The sequence below is a fragment of the Oryctolagus cuniculus genome, chromosome 2, assembly GCF_964237555.1.
Source record: "Oryctolagus cuniculus chromosome 2, mOryCun1.1, whole genome shotgun sequence".
In the NCBI taxonomy this organism is placed as follows: Eukaryota; Metazoa; Chordata; class Mammalia; order Lagomorpha; family Leporidae; genus Oryctolagus; species Oryctolagus cuniculus.
The window spans coordinates 172066780-172084822 of NC_091433.1; the positions used below are offsets into that span (position 1 = coordinate 172066780).

General features: G+C 53.9%; 1 protein-coding gene across 1 annotated transcript in view; it reads left to right on the forward strand.

The window, feature by feature from the left end:
• The window catches only part of LOC138848827 (calpain-13-like), a 63745-nt gene extending 45937 nt beyond the window's left edge, over positions 1-17808 (forward strand). The window contains exons 12-23 of the mRNA XM_070069721.1: positions 2146-2157; positions 4306-4508; positions 5546-5582; positions 5941-5997; positions 9024-9081; positions 9178-9236; positions 10254-10322; positions 11367-11442; positions 13416-13544; positions 14415-14470; positions 15030-15087; positions 17266-17808. Coding sequence (XP_069925822.1) covers positions 2146-2157; positions 4306-4508; positions 5546-5582; positions 5941-5997; positions 9024-9081; positions 9178-9236; positions 10254-10322; positions 11367-11442; positions 13416-13544; positions 14415-14470; positions 15030-15056 — 783 coding nt within the window. The 3' untranslated portion in view covers positions 15057-15087; positions 17266-17808. The remainder of the gene's footprint in view (positions 1-2145; positions 2158-4305; positions 4509-5545; positions 5583-5940; positions 5998-9023; positions 9082-9177; positions 9237-10253; positions 10323-11366; positions 11443-13415; positions 13545-14414; positions 14471-15029; positions 15088-17265) is intronic.
• Positions 17809-18043: the final 235 nt, after the last annotated feature.

Sequence of the window (18043 nt, forward strand, 5' to 3'; positions counted from 1 at the left end):
CACATTAGCAGGGAGCTGGATTGGAAGTAGGGCATCTGGGACTTGAACTGGCACCCATACAGGATGCTGGTGTGGTAGGCAGAGGCTTACCCTCTATGCCACAGTGCCAGGCCTGGACATTTTCATTGCACTCTGGCACCAGAACACCCTTCCACAGTGGGGGAACTGGAGAGAACCAGGGTCCATCCTCCACTGCGGTAGCCAAGGAGACCAGGAATTCCCTTTACCAGACTTTGGATGCCAAAGGTGTAGACTTGTGACCCAGGTTGGTCCAGTTAGGTGCTCCCCCATCGCCACCATGACCTACCTGCCCCCAACACACCCACACACACTCTGCCACTCGGAGTTTTCCTCTTGAAGAATTAAATGGAAGAGATGGGAACAGACTAGAATTCTGAGCCTCACAGCAGCAAAGTAGGGCAGTCCCTACGGTGGTGTCCATCCATGTAGCCAGCTCACCTGGCACCTGCCCACCTTCCAAGCTGTGCTGTTCAGATTCCCATGGACATGAGAAGCTACACTCTTCCAAGAAATGCTTTCTGGCCCATGCCAGCTGGGTTGTTTATGGTGTTCTCAGTCAAGAATCCCTCCTGATTCAGATGCCTGCTAAGGGGATCCTCATCCCCATGTCCCTCACCTCTCAGCTCTGTGCAGATAAAAGTTTGGACCAAAAGCAAGGATTTGGGAAGGGCAGGGAAGACATTGAGGCACTTGGTCCTCCCACCCAGGATGGAATAAGCCAGGGCTCCAGGTAAGCCCAGTAACAATAGGTCAGCTGAGTCTCCCATTTCTGACATGAGTCAGAAGCCCAGAGAGGGTCCCAGGACGGCTCTGATGCACAGCCCCTGGGTCTGCTATTTACATGGTCATCTGTGAGTCCAGGTCTCTGAGCTGGACAACACAACATGTTTTCTCAGAGGGCTTTACAGTTCAGGAGCCCTAGCCAGGAGGTAATCACACTCACTTTTAAGATGCTAGCAAGACCTCTTCTCGACTTTTCAGCTAGATTTGCATTATTTCTCACTTGCCCAGCTTGCAACACCAGGATTTCAGATCTTCACTTAAACAACAGACAGCTCCAGAAACACTTGGGTTGCAGCAGGCCCTGTACGGTGCAGTAGCCAAGCTCTCAGGAGTCCCTCGAGCTCTCAGGGTGTTTGTGGCACAGGGCAGACCCAGTGAAAACAGCACTGTAGCCCTGGCATGGGCCTGTGGCTCCCTGCTTACTATGGGGCCTCTGCTCTGCTTTACACCAACATGCGGAACATGTGTGGTGTAAGAACAGGGAGGGAGAAGACAGGAGGTGGAAAGGGACAGGGGTGGACAAGCCATGCAATCCTCACCCCAAATCTCCACCCCTATTCTGGGACTCTCCAGCCTCCTCTCATGTCACCCTCGGCCTCCAGAGAAGAACATGCAAACCAAGTCAGTCCACATGGGTGGGCCTCAGGATCAACAGTGGAAAAGAACCAAATCCCAGTGTCATGGCAGCAGGACTGAGTGACAAAGTCACATGGCTTGATGTGTGTTCCAGTGACAAAGTCACATGGCTTGTTGTGTGTCCCCAACTCCACTGAGCTTCACTTTCCATATCCATATCCATAGACCTGGATCCTAGGGTCTGCTGGCAGGAATTTTGTGAATGGCATGTCCCATACAAGTGCTTCACAAAATGCAGAGTGGCTTGGATTCGGTGCTTCCTTTGACTACACAGAAAGACCGGCATTTGGCCATTTCTGAATAGACATGCAGAGGTTCCTGACTGCTGGGCATCCTAGAACAAACACCCATATCTTACGGTGGTCTGATGGGAAGACAGTTCCCTTCTCACTGGAGCTCCCAAAGTTGGGGAATTTACACTGGGTCCAAGTTCTGTCTTTTCTGCAGGCCCCGTGAGTGCTGTCAGCGTTGTTAGGAGCGGTAGGCAGGCCTCAGATACTTCCCCTCCTGGTCTCCAACTTGCTGCTGCCTGTAGCTGAATCGGCTTCCTTTCTTACAACTTTGCACAGCGGGTCAGTAATCATCCTCATTCCGTCCAGGGGTACCAGGGAACAGGCTGACACAGGAGGTGAAGAGATCCAGGGCCACTTGACTTTCTGTTTCAGTGCAGGTCCCTGAACCTGTCTTTCTTCCTCTCGTCCACAGGTGGACTCTCAGGTATGGCTCACCGGCACCCTCCCTGGGCTTCCCATGCCTTGGCTGCTGTCCGTTGGTAAAGTGCTCTTCCTGTTCCGGCACCCAGGCCTTCATGCAATCAGTGGCTGCAAATGCAGCCTTGCTTTGTCTCGCATCAGATACTTGGGCTCCCCAGACAGGTCAGCTCGGTGGGAAAACACTGAGCTGCCCTGGTCTGAAGGTTGGATCCCCTGAGCTGCTCCCTTGTTTAGCATTCAAGAGGGGCTGGACCCATTTGCAAGCATTTGCCACTGGTAGAGGGGTGAGCTTGATGCATCCAATCCCATCTCACCAAAGACGAGAGCAGCACAAAGTGGGTGCCTCAGGAGCATCCTTTGCCCCCTGCGTTAGTCAGCCCCACAAAGCCGCCACCCACAGAATGCGTGCGCTCCAAAGGCAGCCTCAGGGAATGTCCTCCAACTCCACTCACAAGCAAATCCCCCCCTCCGAAATGGGTGACCTGGCTCAGTGTCAGTGAAAAGCAACTTAGAACTATTAGGAAGGACCAGAAGGTCAGACAGATTCGGCAAAGTCCGTGCTCACAGCACTCAGCTCTGTCCGTGTAGAGGAGCCGTGTGGTGCCCTCACTGCCAAGTGGGCAGGTGTAGTGGAGGCACATCTGCCTGGCTACTGAAGACAGGTGTGGGGAGCAGGATGTGGCCACAGTCAGCTGAGCATGGCTGCGGCATTTCCAGCCCTTCCCGACAGAGGTCAGAGCAGGGAGTCTCAGTGCAGGGGACAGTCGGAAGTTCAGGCAGAGAGCTGATAACAAGGAGGCCTGCCTGGGAGCTGTGTCCCAGCTGCAGGCAGGGGTTAGGATCCTGCTCTGGCCCTGGGTGCCCCAGCCCAGGAAGGGAAATATCTGGCAGGGCTTTGAGAGGAGCAGTCAGGTGTGAGGAGTGGTCAGCAGCCCATTCCCAGCTCTGGAGGACAGTGTGGAGACTTGGACCAGGAAGGCACATGCCCATCCCTAGAACAACATAAACAGGTCTGTGCACAACTAGTCCTGTGTTAACTTGATGTGTGGGGAAGGGGACCCCTGAGCCCTGGACCAAGGCCTCCCCTCTCTCCCCACACTCCATTTCTCACTGTCACTGGGGACCCGGGACAGGGCTGTGAGTGTCCAGTGGTGGAAAGAGAGCAGTAAGCAGGGCCATCTTCGCCTTCTGGATGGTGGGCCATGCGCTGCCTCCCCCCACCCTCACACACGATCAACCCAGGGACTCCTGGCATGGCTCACCCTCTGGGAAAGGGCTCGTGGGTGCCAACACTGCTTTTGTCAGGAGGGTCCAAGTGAGTCAGGTTCCTGAGCCCACTGGGGACTGCAGGTTCCATCAGCTGGATAGCCTTGGAGGAGCTGCTGAACCCCCCCCCTGTTCACCTGGGGGACTGGCTCCTGGCTCACCTGGGAGACGGCCCTGTCCTTGCCGTGTACACAGCAGCTCTCTCCTTCCCCCTTCAAGCAGAGCTCGTAAATAATCATTTCATGCTGTGTAACCATTCTAGATGGATTCTTCAGGCTACACTATAGTAGGGAAAATTTGTTTAGTAAGGGATTTTTATTATGTAATATGACTGTGACATCCAAAAATGGGAACTGCATTATATTTATTGTTTTATCTCTAAGAAAAATATTGAAATAAAAGGAAAGTCATCAGGGCCTATTATTTTCCAATGAGAAGGAATCTCAGGGCCCCACTGCAGGTGAACCAGAGGAAGTGAAAGGAATCCTACTGTGCCACGCTATCACAGGCTGGGGTGTATTGTGCCAGGTTCAGAAGAGAAGGGCAAGACCCAAGGGGAAAAGAAAGAACCTCGGTACTACACAAGGCCATCAGTTTTCCTGGAAATCATCTCTCTAAGCTGAGAAAGGAAACCCAGAAGCCAATGTGGTCTCAGGCTCAGCGAGACAAAACTGTGTGTTCTACTTCTCTGCATTCATTGTCGAGGGGCCACCCAAACAGAGCAGCCTCAACTGTGCTGTGTAAGAGTTCAGACAAAGATGGCCTCTATTGTCACTGTCTTTGGTGCTGTTCTGGTGAACAGAGAAGGATCTAGAAGGTGGAGGAGGGAGGGATCCTTTCCTGGTGGCTGGAGAGCGTTTTCTCATGATGATCCTGTGTCTTCCAGTTCCAGGAGTTCCGGGAGAGATTGCCGCCCAATTTTTTTTCCCAATTCAGAAATGCTGTCCAGGGTGTAGACTGTGAAACCAAGTGTAACCTGACAAAGATCTTCCATCTGAACCCTGGGACCTACGTCGTGGTCCCCTCCACACATCGAGAAGAAGCCGAGTTCCTGCTCCGAATCTTCCTGAAAGTGCCGGATGGTGACAGGTACAGGGCTTGCGGCATCCTGCATGTTTGCTTCTGCTTTGTTGTCTGAGGTTCATCGTGCCACGCTGCGCTGTGCCCTCTGTGTCGCACTAGTGTGTGCTGTGTCCGAGGGGGACACGGTGAGGGCCTCGCTATTGAGAGCCTATTGAGAGACACTGTAAAGGGGGGTGACAAGGCCTAGGAGCGAATGACCCTACCACCAGAAGGAGGCGCTGCTGCTGGATGCAACACTCGATGCAGAGACAGCAGACTGGAGGGGACTGCTTCCAGCGAGAGGGGGAGAACACTGCCCCTTGAGGAAACAGCACTTGAGCTACTCCCCACAGGACAGTGAAAGTTAATGGCTTAAAGGGGAAGGCCACGCAGGTGGAAGACAAAGCCCAAACAGGATGGAAGGGGGTGAGCATGGGGCTTTTTGAAGAGTTGAGTGGTGGCAGCCACGTGTATGGGAAAGTGGTTTGTGAGCACGTGTGTCAAGTTGTCTAGAGTTGTGGGTATATCAGGGAAACATATCAGGGAGACACTGAAAGGTGGGCTTTAAAGATGGATGACCCCAGTCATGAAGGGTCCTGAATGCAAAGTCATTGGGTCAAAAGTGGGATCGAGAAGAACTCGCTCTGCTGGGCACCTCGTCCCCTCTTGGGGCTGAGGAAGACACCACCACAGCCATGCTGGGCATTATAATAGCATGGGTGAGGCCTGCAGGCAGCACACTGCCAGTTGGTGGTGGAACGTAAGACACAGCTTCTCTGCCTGATGGCATTGGAGGTTACTGTGCTGAGTGTATCTGATTGTGAAAGACACCATTCACCAGTGACTGGAAGACCAGACCACAGTCACTCCCAAGGCTGCACACAAGGCCACAGTGCTTGACTGCCTGTGAACTGCCATAGCGGTCCACGCCCCAGCCAGCAGTGCTGAAGACTCCACTCAAGTCCTTGGCAGAGATACCTAGTGTCCTTGGCTGCTCTCCATAGGCAGGTGTCCTTTGAATAGTGAGCTGGCCATTTACATCACATATTCCCCTGTTTTTCCAGGAAGGTCGGCAGTGATTTCAACCTCAAGGCACTGAAGGTAGGTGTGCAGCAAAGTTTGGCTAGTGAGTGTCACTGCCCACATCCCATCTCCAGGAGATTCTGTCTCCTTCACTGCCTTACCCGTGACCATGGAAACAGAGACACCATAATGGGCAAAAGGGGGCTTGAAGGGGAATGGGCGAGACAGAGCAGAGGGGTTAGGGGAGGAGACCAGGCCCCCAGGGCCAGGCTGGACACAATAGCCTTCCTTCTACAACCTTCCATTGATTTTTCATGCCCCTAAGGGGTTCTCCACTTGTCTGACCTCTATCTCTGATCTAGGCGGGGTGGTTGTGTCCTTGTTGGTGGCCTCTTTCCCCACAAGCTTAATGTTGACCATTTTCCCTTTGGTCCAGGGAAGTCTACCGGAGGATGCCTCCCCAGAAGTTGTTTTCCACAGATACACTCAGCAGGTACAGTGTCTAGTGCTGAGGGCCTTTTGGAGGATTGGGGAGGGAGGGAGAGAGCTGAGGAAGGAAGACTTCTCCCAGGCCCTCATGAGAATTCAGGGAGGAAAAGCAAGGTGACAGATCATTCTATCAGCCCCTCTCTCTCCCTGGATTGGCTCCAGAACGTCTCCAACTGCCAAGCTCCGTAGAGAAGTGGCGTCCTCATTGGGATGGCATCCATATGGAACTTAGAGCTTGGGAAGGGAGGGGATAATTATAGGAGGTATATATGAAGTGTGTTGCCTTTTGAATCTTTAAACAAGCAGCTGGCGCTGTCCCTTGAAATCCTTCCTTCTCCCACTTGGCCACCTCTATACCAACCTGGCATCACTCTTCCTCAGTGCTGGCCAGCTGCAGAGAGCACCAATGGCACGCTTCCTGCCAAGCCACCTATGTGCACACGGGATTTGCCTAATGGTTTAGTAAACTGTTATAAAGAACTCCCTGACTTGTCAGGTTAAAAGCAGCTGCCAAGGGCTCTGCATGATGGGCCTTTACCGTCGTTAATCATGTTGGCATGGGAAGTGGAAAGCGATACAGATGACCACATGCACCTGCTGCCTTGGTGCAGCCAGAGGCCAAGGACAAGAATGCATTTTCATTCCCAGTGCTAAATGGGTAGTGGTAACCTGGAGGCAGCCTGGCCCCAGCAAGGAGGCAAAAGGAGAAATGAAAAGTGTGACCAGACATAGAGGGGGCCAGTGCAAAGTACAATGACTTTGGACCCCTGGGATCCAGACTTATTTTGAAAGATGGAGTCCAGACATGGACTCAGGCACTTTCCTTGATGCACAGCAAGGCAAGACAGGATGACTGTCTCCAGCCCATGAGCTTCGGAAGGCAGAGATGACATCATATGCATTCCTTGTCCCCAACTCTGAACGCTGTCCTTGGCCAGAAGAGGTGCTCAATCATTTCTGTGGAATTGAATTAAGACAGATTGGCTCCCCCAGAGCAGGTGCCCAAGCCAAGGTTAGCTTCCCAGAGACGGTCAGCAGGGCCTCATTAGAATGCCTGAGTCCTTGTTTCCTTCAGGGCAGGTGGGAAATTCTCACACGTGGCCCGTGCACCTGCACCTCTAAAATAAGCTACCATTTGTCATGTGATGACATGGTACAGATTCCCTAATCACAGCTCTCCTACCCAGTAGCCAAACACCTCCTCACAGATGGTGACTGGGAGCCCCCGTGGGGCCTTTGTAGGAATGAGAAGACGCAGGTGCAGCACTGTGCCAAGGGACACAGCTGGAAGTAGATGCCAGCCCTCCTTTTCAGCCCATGGTGGGGACGGTCTTGAACTGGTCCTACTTGGCTTCATTCTGCAAAACCTGTAGGCTATCCTCAGAGGCTGTGTCCTCCACAGCAAGTTTAAAGCAAAAATATTCATCCATGCATTCACAATCCCCTAATCTCTTCTATGAGTTTAACTTATGAACTAATACTACAGTGTGTTCTTACCACTCCTCCTACTTCTTCCATTAGCCAGAGTGTGGTGTAACACTCCAACCAGCTTCTGCCTGAGGGCAAGGAAGCACACACTGGGATTCTTGGACAGGCTAGGTCCTTTCTTCTACCCATCATTTAATTGCAAAGCACTAAGGACACTGAGAGTACTATGCCAAGCACTTGTTAAAAGATTTACTTATTTATTTGACAGGGGGAGAGGAGAGAAGAGGTGGGGGGAGAGAGGAAGAGAATGACTTCCATTTGCTGGTTAACGCCCCAGATGGCTACAGTGAGGCCTGGGTCTCCCCGTGGGTGTCAGGGGCCTAAACATCGGCTGCTGCTTTCCCAGGCACATGAGCAGGGAGCTGGATCAGAAAAGGAGCAGCTAGGATGACTACTGGCACTTCAACATGGGATGCCAACCTTGCAAGCAGCAGCTTAACCTCCTGTGCCACAACGTTAAGCTTTGGGAATACCTAAGCACTGGCCCTTGGGTGTCATACATTTTGGTGGTACAGGCAAACATGCAGTTCTTTGGGAATTATTCAAGCAGCTATCATCTCCATTCTCTATCTCCATTTCAACTCATCACCCCTCATTTCCTCCAATACTGTGGTTGGTTACTACGTGTAGGGTCCGGGTCAGAGTGATCCTGAGGGATCTGGCTTAGAGCTGAAGGGCCCCCAAAGGAAAGATGATGGGGCTGCTTTGTGTCCAGTTGGAAGTGGCGAGGGCAACCCTAAGAGTGGGAAGGGACAGTGCGTCTGTTGCCTTTGAGGTGCTGGCTCTCATGAAAACTCCTAGGAGGCACCTTACCCTCCCTCACCCACTCTACAAGACCACCAATGCCAGCTCCCTAGGCAAAGGCTTCCCCAGGTGACAGTGTCACATCCTCCTCTCAGCTCTTGCCAGGAGGTGAGAAAGGGCCACAGGAGGACGTAGCACAACCTTGCCTCTAGAACATCATTGAAGACGCTGCCCATCGAGCTGTTCACGGCCCCCAACAAAAATTCGAGTGCAGCTAACTCCTGCAGAGCTCAGGCCAGGACAGGTTTCTCTCCCCCGCAGCCTCAGTTGCTTCCTGAGTTTAATCCAAGGAAAACCATGCCAGCTCCCTCTTTGCTTCAGCTGCTGGGAAGACCAGTAATGTGCTCAGGTGCAGCCGCATCCCACAGCCTAGATGTCTGGTATTTTTTACTCCGTGCCCACCGAGGTACACACCGTAGTCGTATGTTCTCAGTGTGTTTCTGGAGGCAGAGGGGAAGCACACAACAGCCCTTATCCAGAGGGGCTCCCAGCACCTGGGACAGCGAGGAGGAAGCACCCACTGCTTGCAGTCCAGGGGTGAATGGAGAGAGAAAAGCAAGGTGCCAAATGTCGGGGGTGGCCAGCACCACAGGTGTTCAGGGGAAGGCTTTGAGACAAAGCCTGCCGGGCCCGAGGTGGGTGGGAAGTGAGTGTTTAGAGAGTGCTCTACTGTCAGGCAGGTGTGCCTGCTGGGTCCCAGCTGTGCTGATGCCCATGGTCCTCTCTCAATTGCACCAGGGGCTGGACGTGGACGCTACCAGGCTGCAGAGCCTTCTCAACCAGGAGCTCCTGTCAGGTATGGTCATCCCAAGGACCTTCTGCTCCCAGCCTGACCCCACCGTCCCCCTGCCCCCTCAGACCAGCATTTCCAGCCTTCCTGTTCTCTCTCCAGGACCTGCGGGGGACACATTCTCCTTGGATGAGTGCCGCAGCATTGTGGCTCTGATGGATGTATCCTTTGCCATTCAGAGCCTATGCATTCTGAGAGCTTCCCCAGGGGCCTAATTAGGGCTCACCCAGGAGCTGGGGTCTTGTGGATTCTCTGCTAGCTCATTAACCCTCTGGACCAACCACAGCCCCTGTACCCATTTCTGCTAATACACTGCATTGGCAGGTGCAGGAAGTGGCTACAAGCGGCAGGACCAAGCATCAAGGTCTGGGCTTGTGCTCTCCAATGAGCTGTTCTGCCCCTGCCCTCCCTGTCTCCCAGGCAGGAGAGACGGGCTCTGCACATGGCTCTCCCCGCACCCCACTGGCCCATGTGCTGTCTCCTGGGAGAGACAGATCACCCAGCTAGCACACTGTTAACAAGGCTTGATTGGCAACGCAAGGGTGGCCACTGTAGAACAAGAAGCTTCTCGATGAAATGATAAATCAGGTCCTGTCTCCACTGGCTGTGGTGGGAGTGCTCGGAGACACACAGCAGTCTCCTGGCCTGGGCAGCCAACAGCCTGGGGCCGGACCCAAGCAAAGCAAATGGGGCTTTGCTAGCCTCCCTCCTCCCCACTTGCCAGCTTCCCTTCCTGTTTCTCAGAGGACTTCATCTGTTGTCGTTGAACCCATCTTACGGGGTGACCAGGGCTGGCTTTACCCTGGAAAGTGTTGCCTGCACACACCTCTCACTGCGGCTTCCGGAGTGACAACCCCCATGCTCCCTGGCTGGGACCCCACCCCGACCGGTGAAGGCCGTCTCCTGGGCTCCTGTCTTCAGATGCCAGCGACATTGGCCTCCCTTTCTCAAGGCTTCCTTCTCCCTCCAGCTGTTCATCTTTCTCTAGAAAACCAGTCTAAGCCTGTTTGCTCCCAGAATCAGAGGAAGCTCACTGGCATGAGGCCATGCCCTGGTGACGCCACATGCAGGGGGTTATTGCTGATGGATGGAATGCTTGGGCTTCAGCCTCCTTGGCAGTACCAGAGGCCCCTCTGCTCTTTGCACGCTGGACCGGTTAACCCTTAACTCCCCATCAGCTGAAAGTGAACGGGTGGCTCGACCTAGAGGAGTTTGCAAGACTGTGGCAGCGCCTCATCCACTACCAGGTGCGAGCAGGTTCTCCATGACTGACAGTCCTGTTCCTTCCAGTTCAGCAAACGTTTGCTGGGGTCACAGACCTGCACTGGGATTAAGTGGTACAAACAGAGGGACTCTCGCCCCTGCCCTCGCAGACAGCTCCCATTTTGTTTGAGGAGGTGTGCTGGCAGCACGAGAGGGTGCAGGCACTGCCCGATGAAGTGGCAGGATAATGGAGGAGAGCCAGGTCACTGGGGACTCTGGCCTGCCAGTCAGCTGCACCTAGACCCTGACCTGGGGCTGTTCAGCTTCTGCAAGGGCTGTCAAGTCTGCCCTCCCCACCTTTTAGATTTCAGGTCCTCCAGGGCCGAGCTCCCTCAGATTCACCTTCTCCCACTGGCTTCCATGGGTGGAAGGCCCATGCAACAGCAAGCTGGTTCGCAGACCACCTTCGGCACTGCGTGTGCACGGGGATGGGGAGGCAGTTCTAGTCTGCTTTCAGTAGGGACGACACAGCGCTCACTCCTGTGCAAGCCCCGCTCCTAAGCACTTTCTAGAGATTTGCTCCTTTAGTCCTTGCAATAAGGCTGAAGTAGGCATCATCATTTGCCCTGTGCTTCTGATTAGGAAACTGGTGTCTCAAAAGGGCTACAGTGTGCCCAAGGCTGCACAGCTGTGGGCAGTGGAGCTGGGGTTTCCATCGGAGCAGTTTGGTTATAAAATCTGCTGTTTGTCGTGACACCGTGTGAACTCTCCAGAGAGCCCCACACCTCCCTTGAAGTCAGCAAATTGCCCTTGGTGTCAGGGGTCATGTCAGGGTTGGAGAGGGGGAGTGGATTGGGGAGCAGCTGGGGAGCCGAGGAGCTGCAGTCCCGGGCATGGCCAGGTGTAGCCACTCCTGCCTTCCCCAGCCAGCTGCTCAGCTGCCCCGCCTGCCTCTGAGCTGGCTCCACCCCAGTCTTGGTGAGCAGCCTCCCCCACCTCTAGGGGGGATGGAGAGATTTCTGGGAACTGCCCCAGTGCTGGACACCTCTAGGTCTCACATGAGCTTCTTGCTTCGTTTTCCGTTTCAGCGTGTTTTCCAGAAACTCCAGCAGAGCTCTGGATTTCTCCTGAGCTCAGACCTGAGGAAGGCCATAGAGAATACAGGTAAGGCGGGGCCCTTTCAGCTGTGAGACAGGGGACATGGGGGTGGCGTGTGTGATGTGCACGCTGGTAGCTGCTGTAGGCAAGGCGGGCGTAGTCATTCTGGGAAGTCAGAGAGGTGATCCTGTCACTCTCCCCCTCCCCCGTTCATTCGGCCTCAGTGGGCCTCTGTGACTTGGGCTTCACCCCTCCTGCCCCAACCCGAGTCCTCATGAGCCAGTCACTTTCCCCAGCGACCTTTCTCCCAGTACAGCTCTGACCGTGAGAAAAGAGCCCTGGGGGATTGATACCCTACCAGGAATGAACGGGGCTCGCCTTGCAGAAGCTCGCATCTCAGGACCTGGGCCATGGGGGTTAAATACCCAGAAGCAGGTTCATGATCTCTCTTCCCTCTCTTCACTGAGGGCTTAGGCTAAATTAAACCACATGGCATCTGTCTGCTTCAAGGAGGGGAAGCTTCCAGGCCTGGGATGATGACAATAAAGCCAGAGGGTGCACAGGTGCTTCATAGTTCACCAAGAACTCCTCATCACGTCATCCCGCCTGATTGTCTGAAACCACCATGGCCCCCAGGTTAGCACTGGGAGGCAGTCTCCATAATTCTCTCTCCGGTGACACCTGGCCAGGACGTGGGCTAGGAGGACAGGGCAGCTGGTGCCCATGTAAGCACCGACCCGCCCTCCAATCTGTCATAACCGGGGAGACTGTGCTCGAAGCTGAGCGTGCTGCGGTATCCCCTGCAGGGCTTGTTAAAACACACGTGGCTGAGCCTCGCGCAGCGTTTCTGAGGCACAAGCCTGGAGGGACTGAGCAGCTGCTTTCCCAACAAGCTCCCCGGTGATGCTCCTGCCTCTGTCCTGGGAACCATACGTTGAGAACCGCTGAAGAGTCAGAGCAAAGTCTGTAACACAGACCTCACTAATGGCTCCAGAATAATAAAAAGCAGAAAAAGAGAAGTTCAAGTTCAGCTGAAAAGGCATCAGGGCCAGGCAGGTCATGGTCTCGTAAGAGGGGTGACCTCTGAAGGTGGCCAGTGGGAGAGTGTGCGTGCTCTGCCTACAGGCATCCAAGTTCGCGTCTTTCTGACTCTGCTGGCAAGACCAGTCCTGCCTCCAGCAGGCTCAGCCCCTGGTGGGTAGTGTGACTTCCAGGGTCACCTGAGCTTCAGGCCCCACCACTGGCCAGTCTTCTGGAAGTGCGAGGTAGCCGGGCCAGAGTGAGCCAGGTGCTGATCTCCTGCCCACCAGAGGGAGCATCGTCTGAGCCTTGGCTCCACTCCGAGGCCCAGCCCTTCTCTGGCAGAGCAGCCCAGGACTGAATCTCCCTCCTCCCCGGCCCTCTTCCACACACCCCCCCCTAGCAGCTTCCCTCATACAGACCTGGAGACTGCCATGGTTGGGGGTAGGGGGAGGCCGGGCAGAGGCAGGGCTGGAAGCAAGCCCCACCACCCTGACAACTTGCACAGAGCATGGGAATGATCTGAGTGCTCTGAGGGCTGCTGTGTCCCCAGAAGGGGGGTTGGTTGGAGGGCGGGTCGGTGCTTACATGGGCACCAGCTGCCCTGTCTTCCTAGTCCATGTCCCAGCCAGGTGTCACTGGAGGGAGAATTATGGAGACTGTCTCCCAGTGCTAACCTGGGGGCCATGGTGGTTTCAGACAATCAGGCGGGATGACGTGATGAGGAGTTCTTGGTGAACTATGAAGCACCTGTGCACCCTCTGGCTTTATTGTCATCATCCCAGGCCTGGAAGCTTCGCCTCCTTGAAGCAGACATGCCGTGTGCTTTAATTTAGCCCTAAGCCCTAAGCCCGGTCTCTGGCCGACTCCAGAACTGTGTTCATGGGGCCTGGCAGCCACCGGGGGGGAAGAGACACCGAGCAGGAGAGGGGAGAGAGGCTGCTGGGTACCCAAACCTCACGAGGCAGAGGGCCACCCCCAAGGCTCCCCCGACTCACCAGCTCACCCTGGGGCCCCAGACTTCCTCACAGGGGTCTCCATCAGCGGGAAGCTGCTGCATCTCATGACTCTGCGGTACAGTGACAGCTCCGGTAGCATCAGCTTCCCCAGCCTGGTCTGCTTTCTGATGCGCCTGGAAACCATGGCAAGTAAGTGTCCCTGACACCCTGGGTGACCAAAGAATACAGCAGAGGGCTGGGGGGGCACCTCGTCTCAGCCCTGGACAGGGCCTCAGGAGGGGGTGGGCTTGGTTCAGTGTCAGCAGTGGCGTTCCCAGCCTGGCGACTGTCCCCGTGGGCCCCCGGCACCTTCCCCTTGCCCGGGCCTCTCTTTCCTCTCTCAGAGGTCGGTGTGGCTCCCTGTGTGCCCTTAGCGGGTTGTGTTGCTAGCCGCACCTGCTCTCTCCTTGGGCAGGGAAGGCTCTGGCCTCTGCTGAGGAACCTCCCACACTAGTGACCAGGTGGGGGTGGGAGGTCTTCCCCAGGCTCAGCGCTCACCCCCACGGTGGAGGCAGAGGGTTTGACATCTTCGAGCAGCCTGAGCTCCTGCGTTAAATGAAAGCTGCTGTGAAGCCCAGGCCATGGTGCAGCTCAACATGGAGCTGTTGGCACTGAGCGGGAGGGGGAGGGGGCTCAAAGTGCTTGCAAGTCCTTTTTCTTCTGATCCCTCCCAGCTGGGAGGTGCCTCTGCAAACCTAAGCTGTGGGTGGGCACTTGGGCCCCAGCCTTGCTCTCAGCGAGTCCTCAGTGGACGAGGGAGCTCCCCACGCTGCACTCGGGCCAGCATACACGGAGCTGAAGGTGTGGTCACGCAGCAGCAAGGGCCAGAGCAGCCCTGGGGGGAGGAGAAGAGTCCCAGCTGCCCGACGTGCAGAGGGAACAGGAGGGAGGAGAGGGCGGGAGCCAGTGGTGCTCTGCAGAGCAGGGCTGCTGCAAGTAAGGTCACATGGCCACAGTCTCCACCTGAGCCCTGCCATACTCCCTCCTCGTTCAGCTGACGCCTCTCCTGCTTTGTCCTAGAGACTTTCCGTAACCTCTCCAAGGATCGAACAGGACTGTACCTGACAGAAATAGAGGTGAGCTGTCTCCCCAACCCCAGAGATGGACCGCAGTCCCCCGGGGCCACCTCTGCGGATCGGACTCCTGGGGTAGTTTTCTCCCTGAGGATAAGGGATCATCCATCAGCAGCAGCCAGGCTGCTGGCCCCCGGCCTCCAATTACTGCCTTTATATATTGCCAGCTGCCAGGCTGCTGGAGGACCTTGGCAGAGAGATTTTATTTTTTTTCCAATAGCTTAATAAAGCAGAGGATTGTGTGGGAGTCATAAATCCAAGGGGAAACTCAGGAACAGCCACGGAGCTCACTGTACATTAAACTGACTCCCATTGAATTGTTGAACCTCCCAACTGGCCAGCTGGTCGACCTCCAATGTACCTATCAGTACCTGGCTTCTCAGAGAGGAGCAGAAGATGTATGTGACAGGGGTGCTGAGACCTCCTGCTTGGGTTGAAATTAGCTAGAAAGGGGTGAGGGGACTGGACTGAGATCTCCCAAGGGAGGAGGGTGGCATTCCCTACTCTGGGCTAGGCTAACGAGATGAAGGACTTGGTTGTAACGACAATGCTTATTTCCCAGTGGCTGAACCTGGTCATGTACAATTGAGGCGAGGAGGAGAGAAGACCGTGTGGTCCAGGTAAGACATGGTAGTGTTGGAATCCTCTCCTCCTAGGGACCATGCCCCTTCTCCTCCCTCACTGGGAAGGCTGAAACCTTATCTGTGTGAGCCAGTGCTCAGCTGCTCAGGACTCTTGAATTTCAAGGCCAGTGCTGCAAATGTCTGTGTCGTGAAGACCAGGGGGCATTCATGGAAGGAAGCAGCCTGAAAGTAATGAGTGGGGGTTTAGAAGTCTTAGCTGAAGCTCCAAAGACAAAGGGGCATCACTCATGCCAGACCAGGCAGGAGAGGCAGTGCAGGTAGAACGGTGTGCAGCAGTAGAGACAGATCATGTGGAGGGGAGCTCCAGGTCTGGTCCCACCTCCACCACTGCCTCACCGTACAGTGGACCGACCACATCCATCTGTAGGCGTCTGTGTTCATACCTCTGGTATGAGTGTACTGAAGAAATAGCACACTCTCTCATTTTCTCCACATTGGTTTGTGTGGGATACACCCTACAATTACGTAGTCCACGCTGCTCCCCTGCAGTAGTAGAAGCCCCAACAGACTCTTCTAGGCTCCTCTGTGACTGGGGAGCCCAGTAGTGCATGCTCTCCCCTGTTGGACATCTCCAGATGTTGAAGGTTCCTTGTGGGACAACACCTGCTTCCAGAGAACACTCTACCCATGCCTCTAGCTCCACCCTCAGGACCACCGTAGAATCACAGACCAGATGTGCCAGGCCTTCAGATACTGAGGATGTCTGCTGCCTCCCCGAAAGCCTTCCTTCCCCAGTTGCCCTGTTGGTTCTCACTTGGGACCTGCTGGTGACCTTACGTCTGCAACAGTGTTTCTTTGATGAGTACCCTCTCCACACAGCAGTCCTGCGATCTATAACCTCTGAAACGTGAATGTATTTCTAAACATTTATTGACCCTCCCAAGCATGTATTTTTTTTTAAGATTCATTAACCTATTTGTTAGAGTGACAGAGATGGAGGGACACAGAGATAAAGAGATCGTCCATCTGTGGGTTCAGTCCCCCAATGCCCACAGCAGCCAAGGCTGAGCTGGCACACCTTTCCATCTTCCACGCGGATGGCAGGGACCCAAGCACTTGGACTGTGATCCACTGCTTTTCCAGGCACTTTTTCAGGGAGCTGGATTTGGAAGCAGAGCCACCAGGACTCACACCAGCACTCCCGACGTGATACATGGGCATCCCAAGCTGTGCCGCTGTGCTGGTCCCCCAGTCATGTGCTTGGAATCTGGAGACAGATACCGTCTCCATGAGGAGATAATATTTTAGTGTAGACACTTCCTGATAGATTCGTGGTGCTTCCTGTTAGTAAACATCACAGAGATCATGGTTAATTCAAGTCCATTCTGTTTTCTTAGATTCCTCTTTTAGTCTTTCTTTGCTACAAGATATTTAACCACCTCTAAGTTTTTGTGCCTATTAAAATCTGCATGATTTGTAGAATCAAGAATGACTCCTCAATTATATCTTTAAGCTAAGTTGGCACACAGGTCCCGAAAGTGTGAACTTTTGCAATGGCTGGACTCTCTCTCATCAGCTTTTTCTCTATATGGGAGGCCAGTTCCCTGTTGATGAATTTTTCCACCTTTTCTGTTTTGAAGGCTGCATAAGGAGGAAGTAGAAGATACAAGCTATGGGTGTTTTGGTCCCCTCCCAGTGCTGCCCCCGGTGCCCTCCTTAATCACCAGGCTCTGGCTCTATCCTATTAAAGCACAGGCTTTCCTTCTGGGCTCATGGTCCCTCAGCAGAATTGGAAGCAGGGGGGTGAGGAACTTCCACCTCCCCATCTGCAAGCTCACCTTCCCCTATAACCAGGCCCCCTTGCCCGTGGTGTCAGAGAGCAGGTCCCCCCTCCTCACCTTCACCTATAACCAGGCCCCCTTGCCTGTGGTGTCAGAGAGCAGGCCCCCCTCCTCACCTTCATCTATAACCAGGCCCCCTTGCCTGTGGTGTCAGAGAGCAGGTCCCCCCCTCCCTCTCCCTCTCTCCCTCCCTCTCCCCCACCTCCTTCCCCCTCCTTCTTTCCCCCTCCTCCCCCTTCCTCCCCCCTCCCCCCCACTCACATTTGCACTGGTTATCAGTCTGAGTTTCCTATACCCCCTCATAGCCCTGAAATCAATTCTGGCAGCCAGGGTGTAAATTTAAAACTCCAAATGCTATCTTTCCATTTCACAGGTTAAAACCCTTCAATGTCTCCCCATTGCTATGTATGAAAAATCTGGAGTCTTCCGTGTGGACCGCAAGATTGAGCAGCATCTCCCACCTGCCTGCCCGTTGGCCTGCACCTGCGCCCCTCCGCCGTGCTCCCCTCCCACCACAGAAGTCTGTCTTTATTTCCATCTGTTTTCCATGCTTTGCCCAGCCTCGGGTCCTTGACCCCACTCTGCTCTGCTTCACTGAATCATACCATGTAAACATTAATATACTCTTCTTGTCCCACATTAAAAACTATGATGATTGATTTTTAAAAAGATATTATTGCATAACCCCAAATCACAAGTAGTTACTCCTTTGTTCTGCTAGAAGTTTTATGGTTTAGCTCTTCTCCCTAGGTCTGTGATTTATTTTGAGGTGACTTTTGTTCATGGTATAAGGCAGGGGTCTGACATCATGGATTTGCATTCAGTTAATCAGCTGTTCCAGCACCACTTGTTGAAAAAAATTATTTTCCCCCATTGTATTGCCTTGGCATTCGTTTAAAAAAATAAAAGCGTCCTAATGTAAGGATTTTGTCTGTCCTTATTCTGGTACACATGCATTGTTTTCTCTGGTTTTCTAGTTACTTTCAGATTCCTTTATTTTTCCAGTTTATTTTGGCTTTCTGGGTTCTAAGCATTCACATACATGTATCATTTTTTAGGATCAACTTGTCACTTACTGCAAAAAACTGTGTTGGCGGGGCTGAGATTTTGATAGACATCACATTAAATTTATAAAGTAACCTGGGAAACAT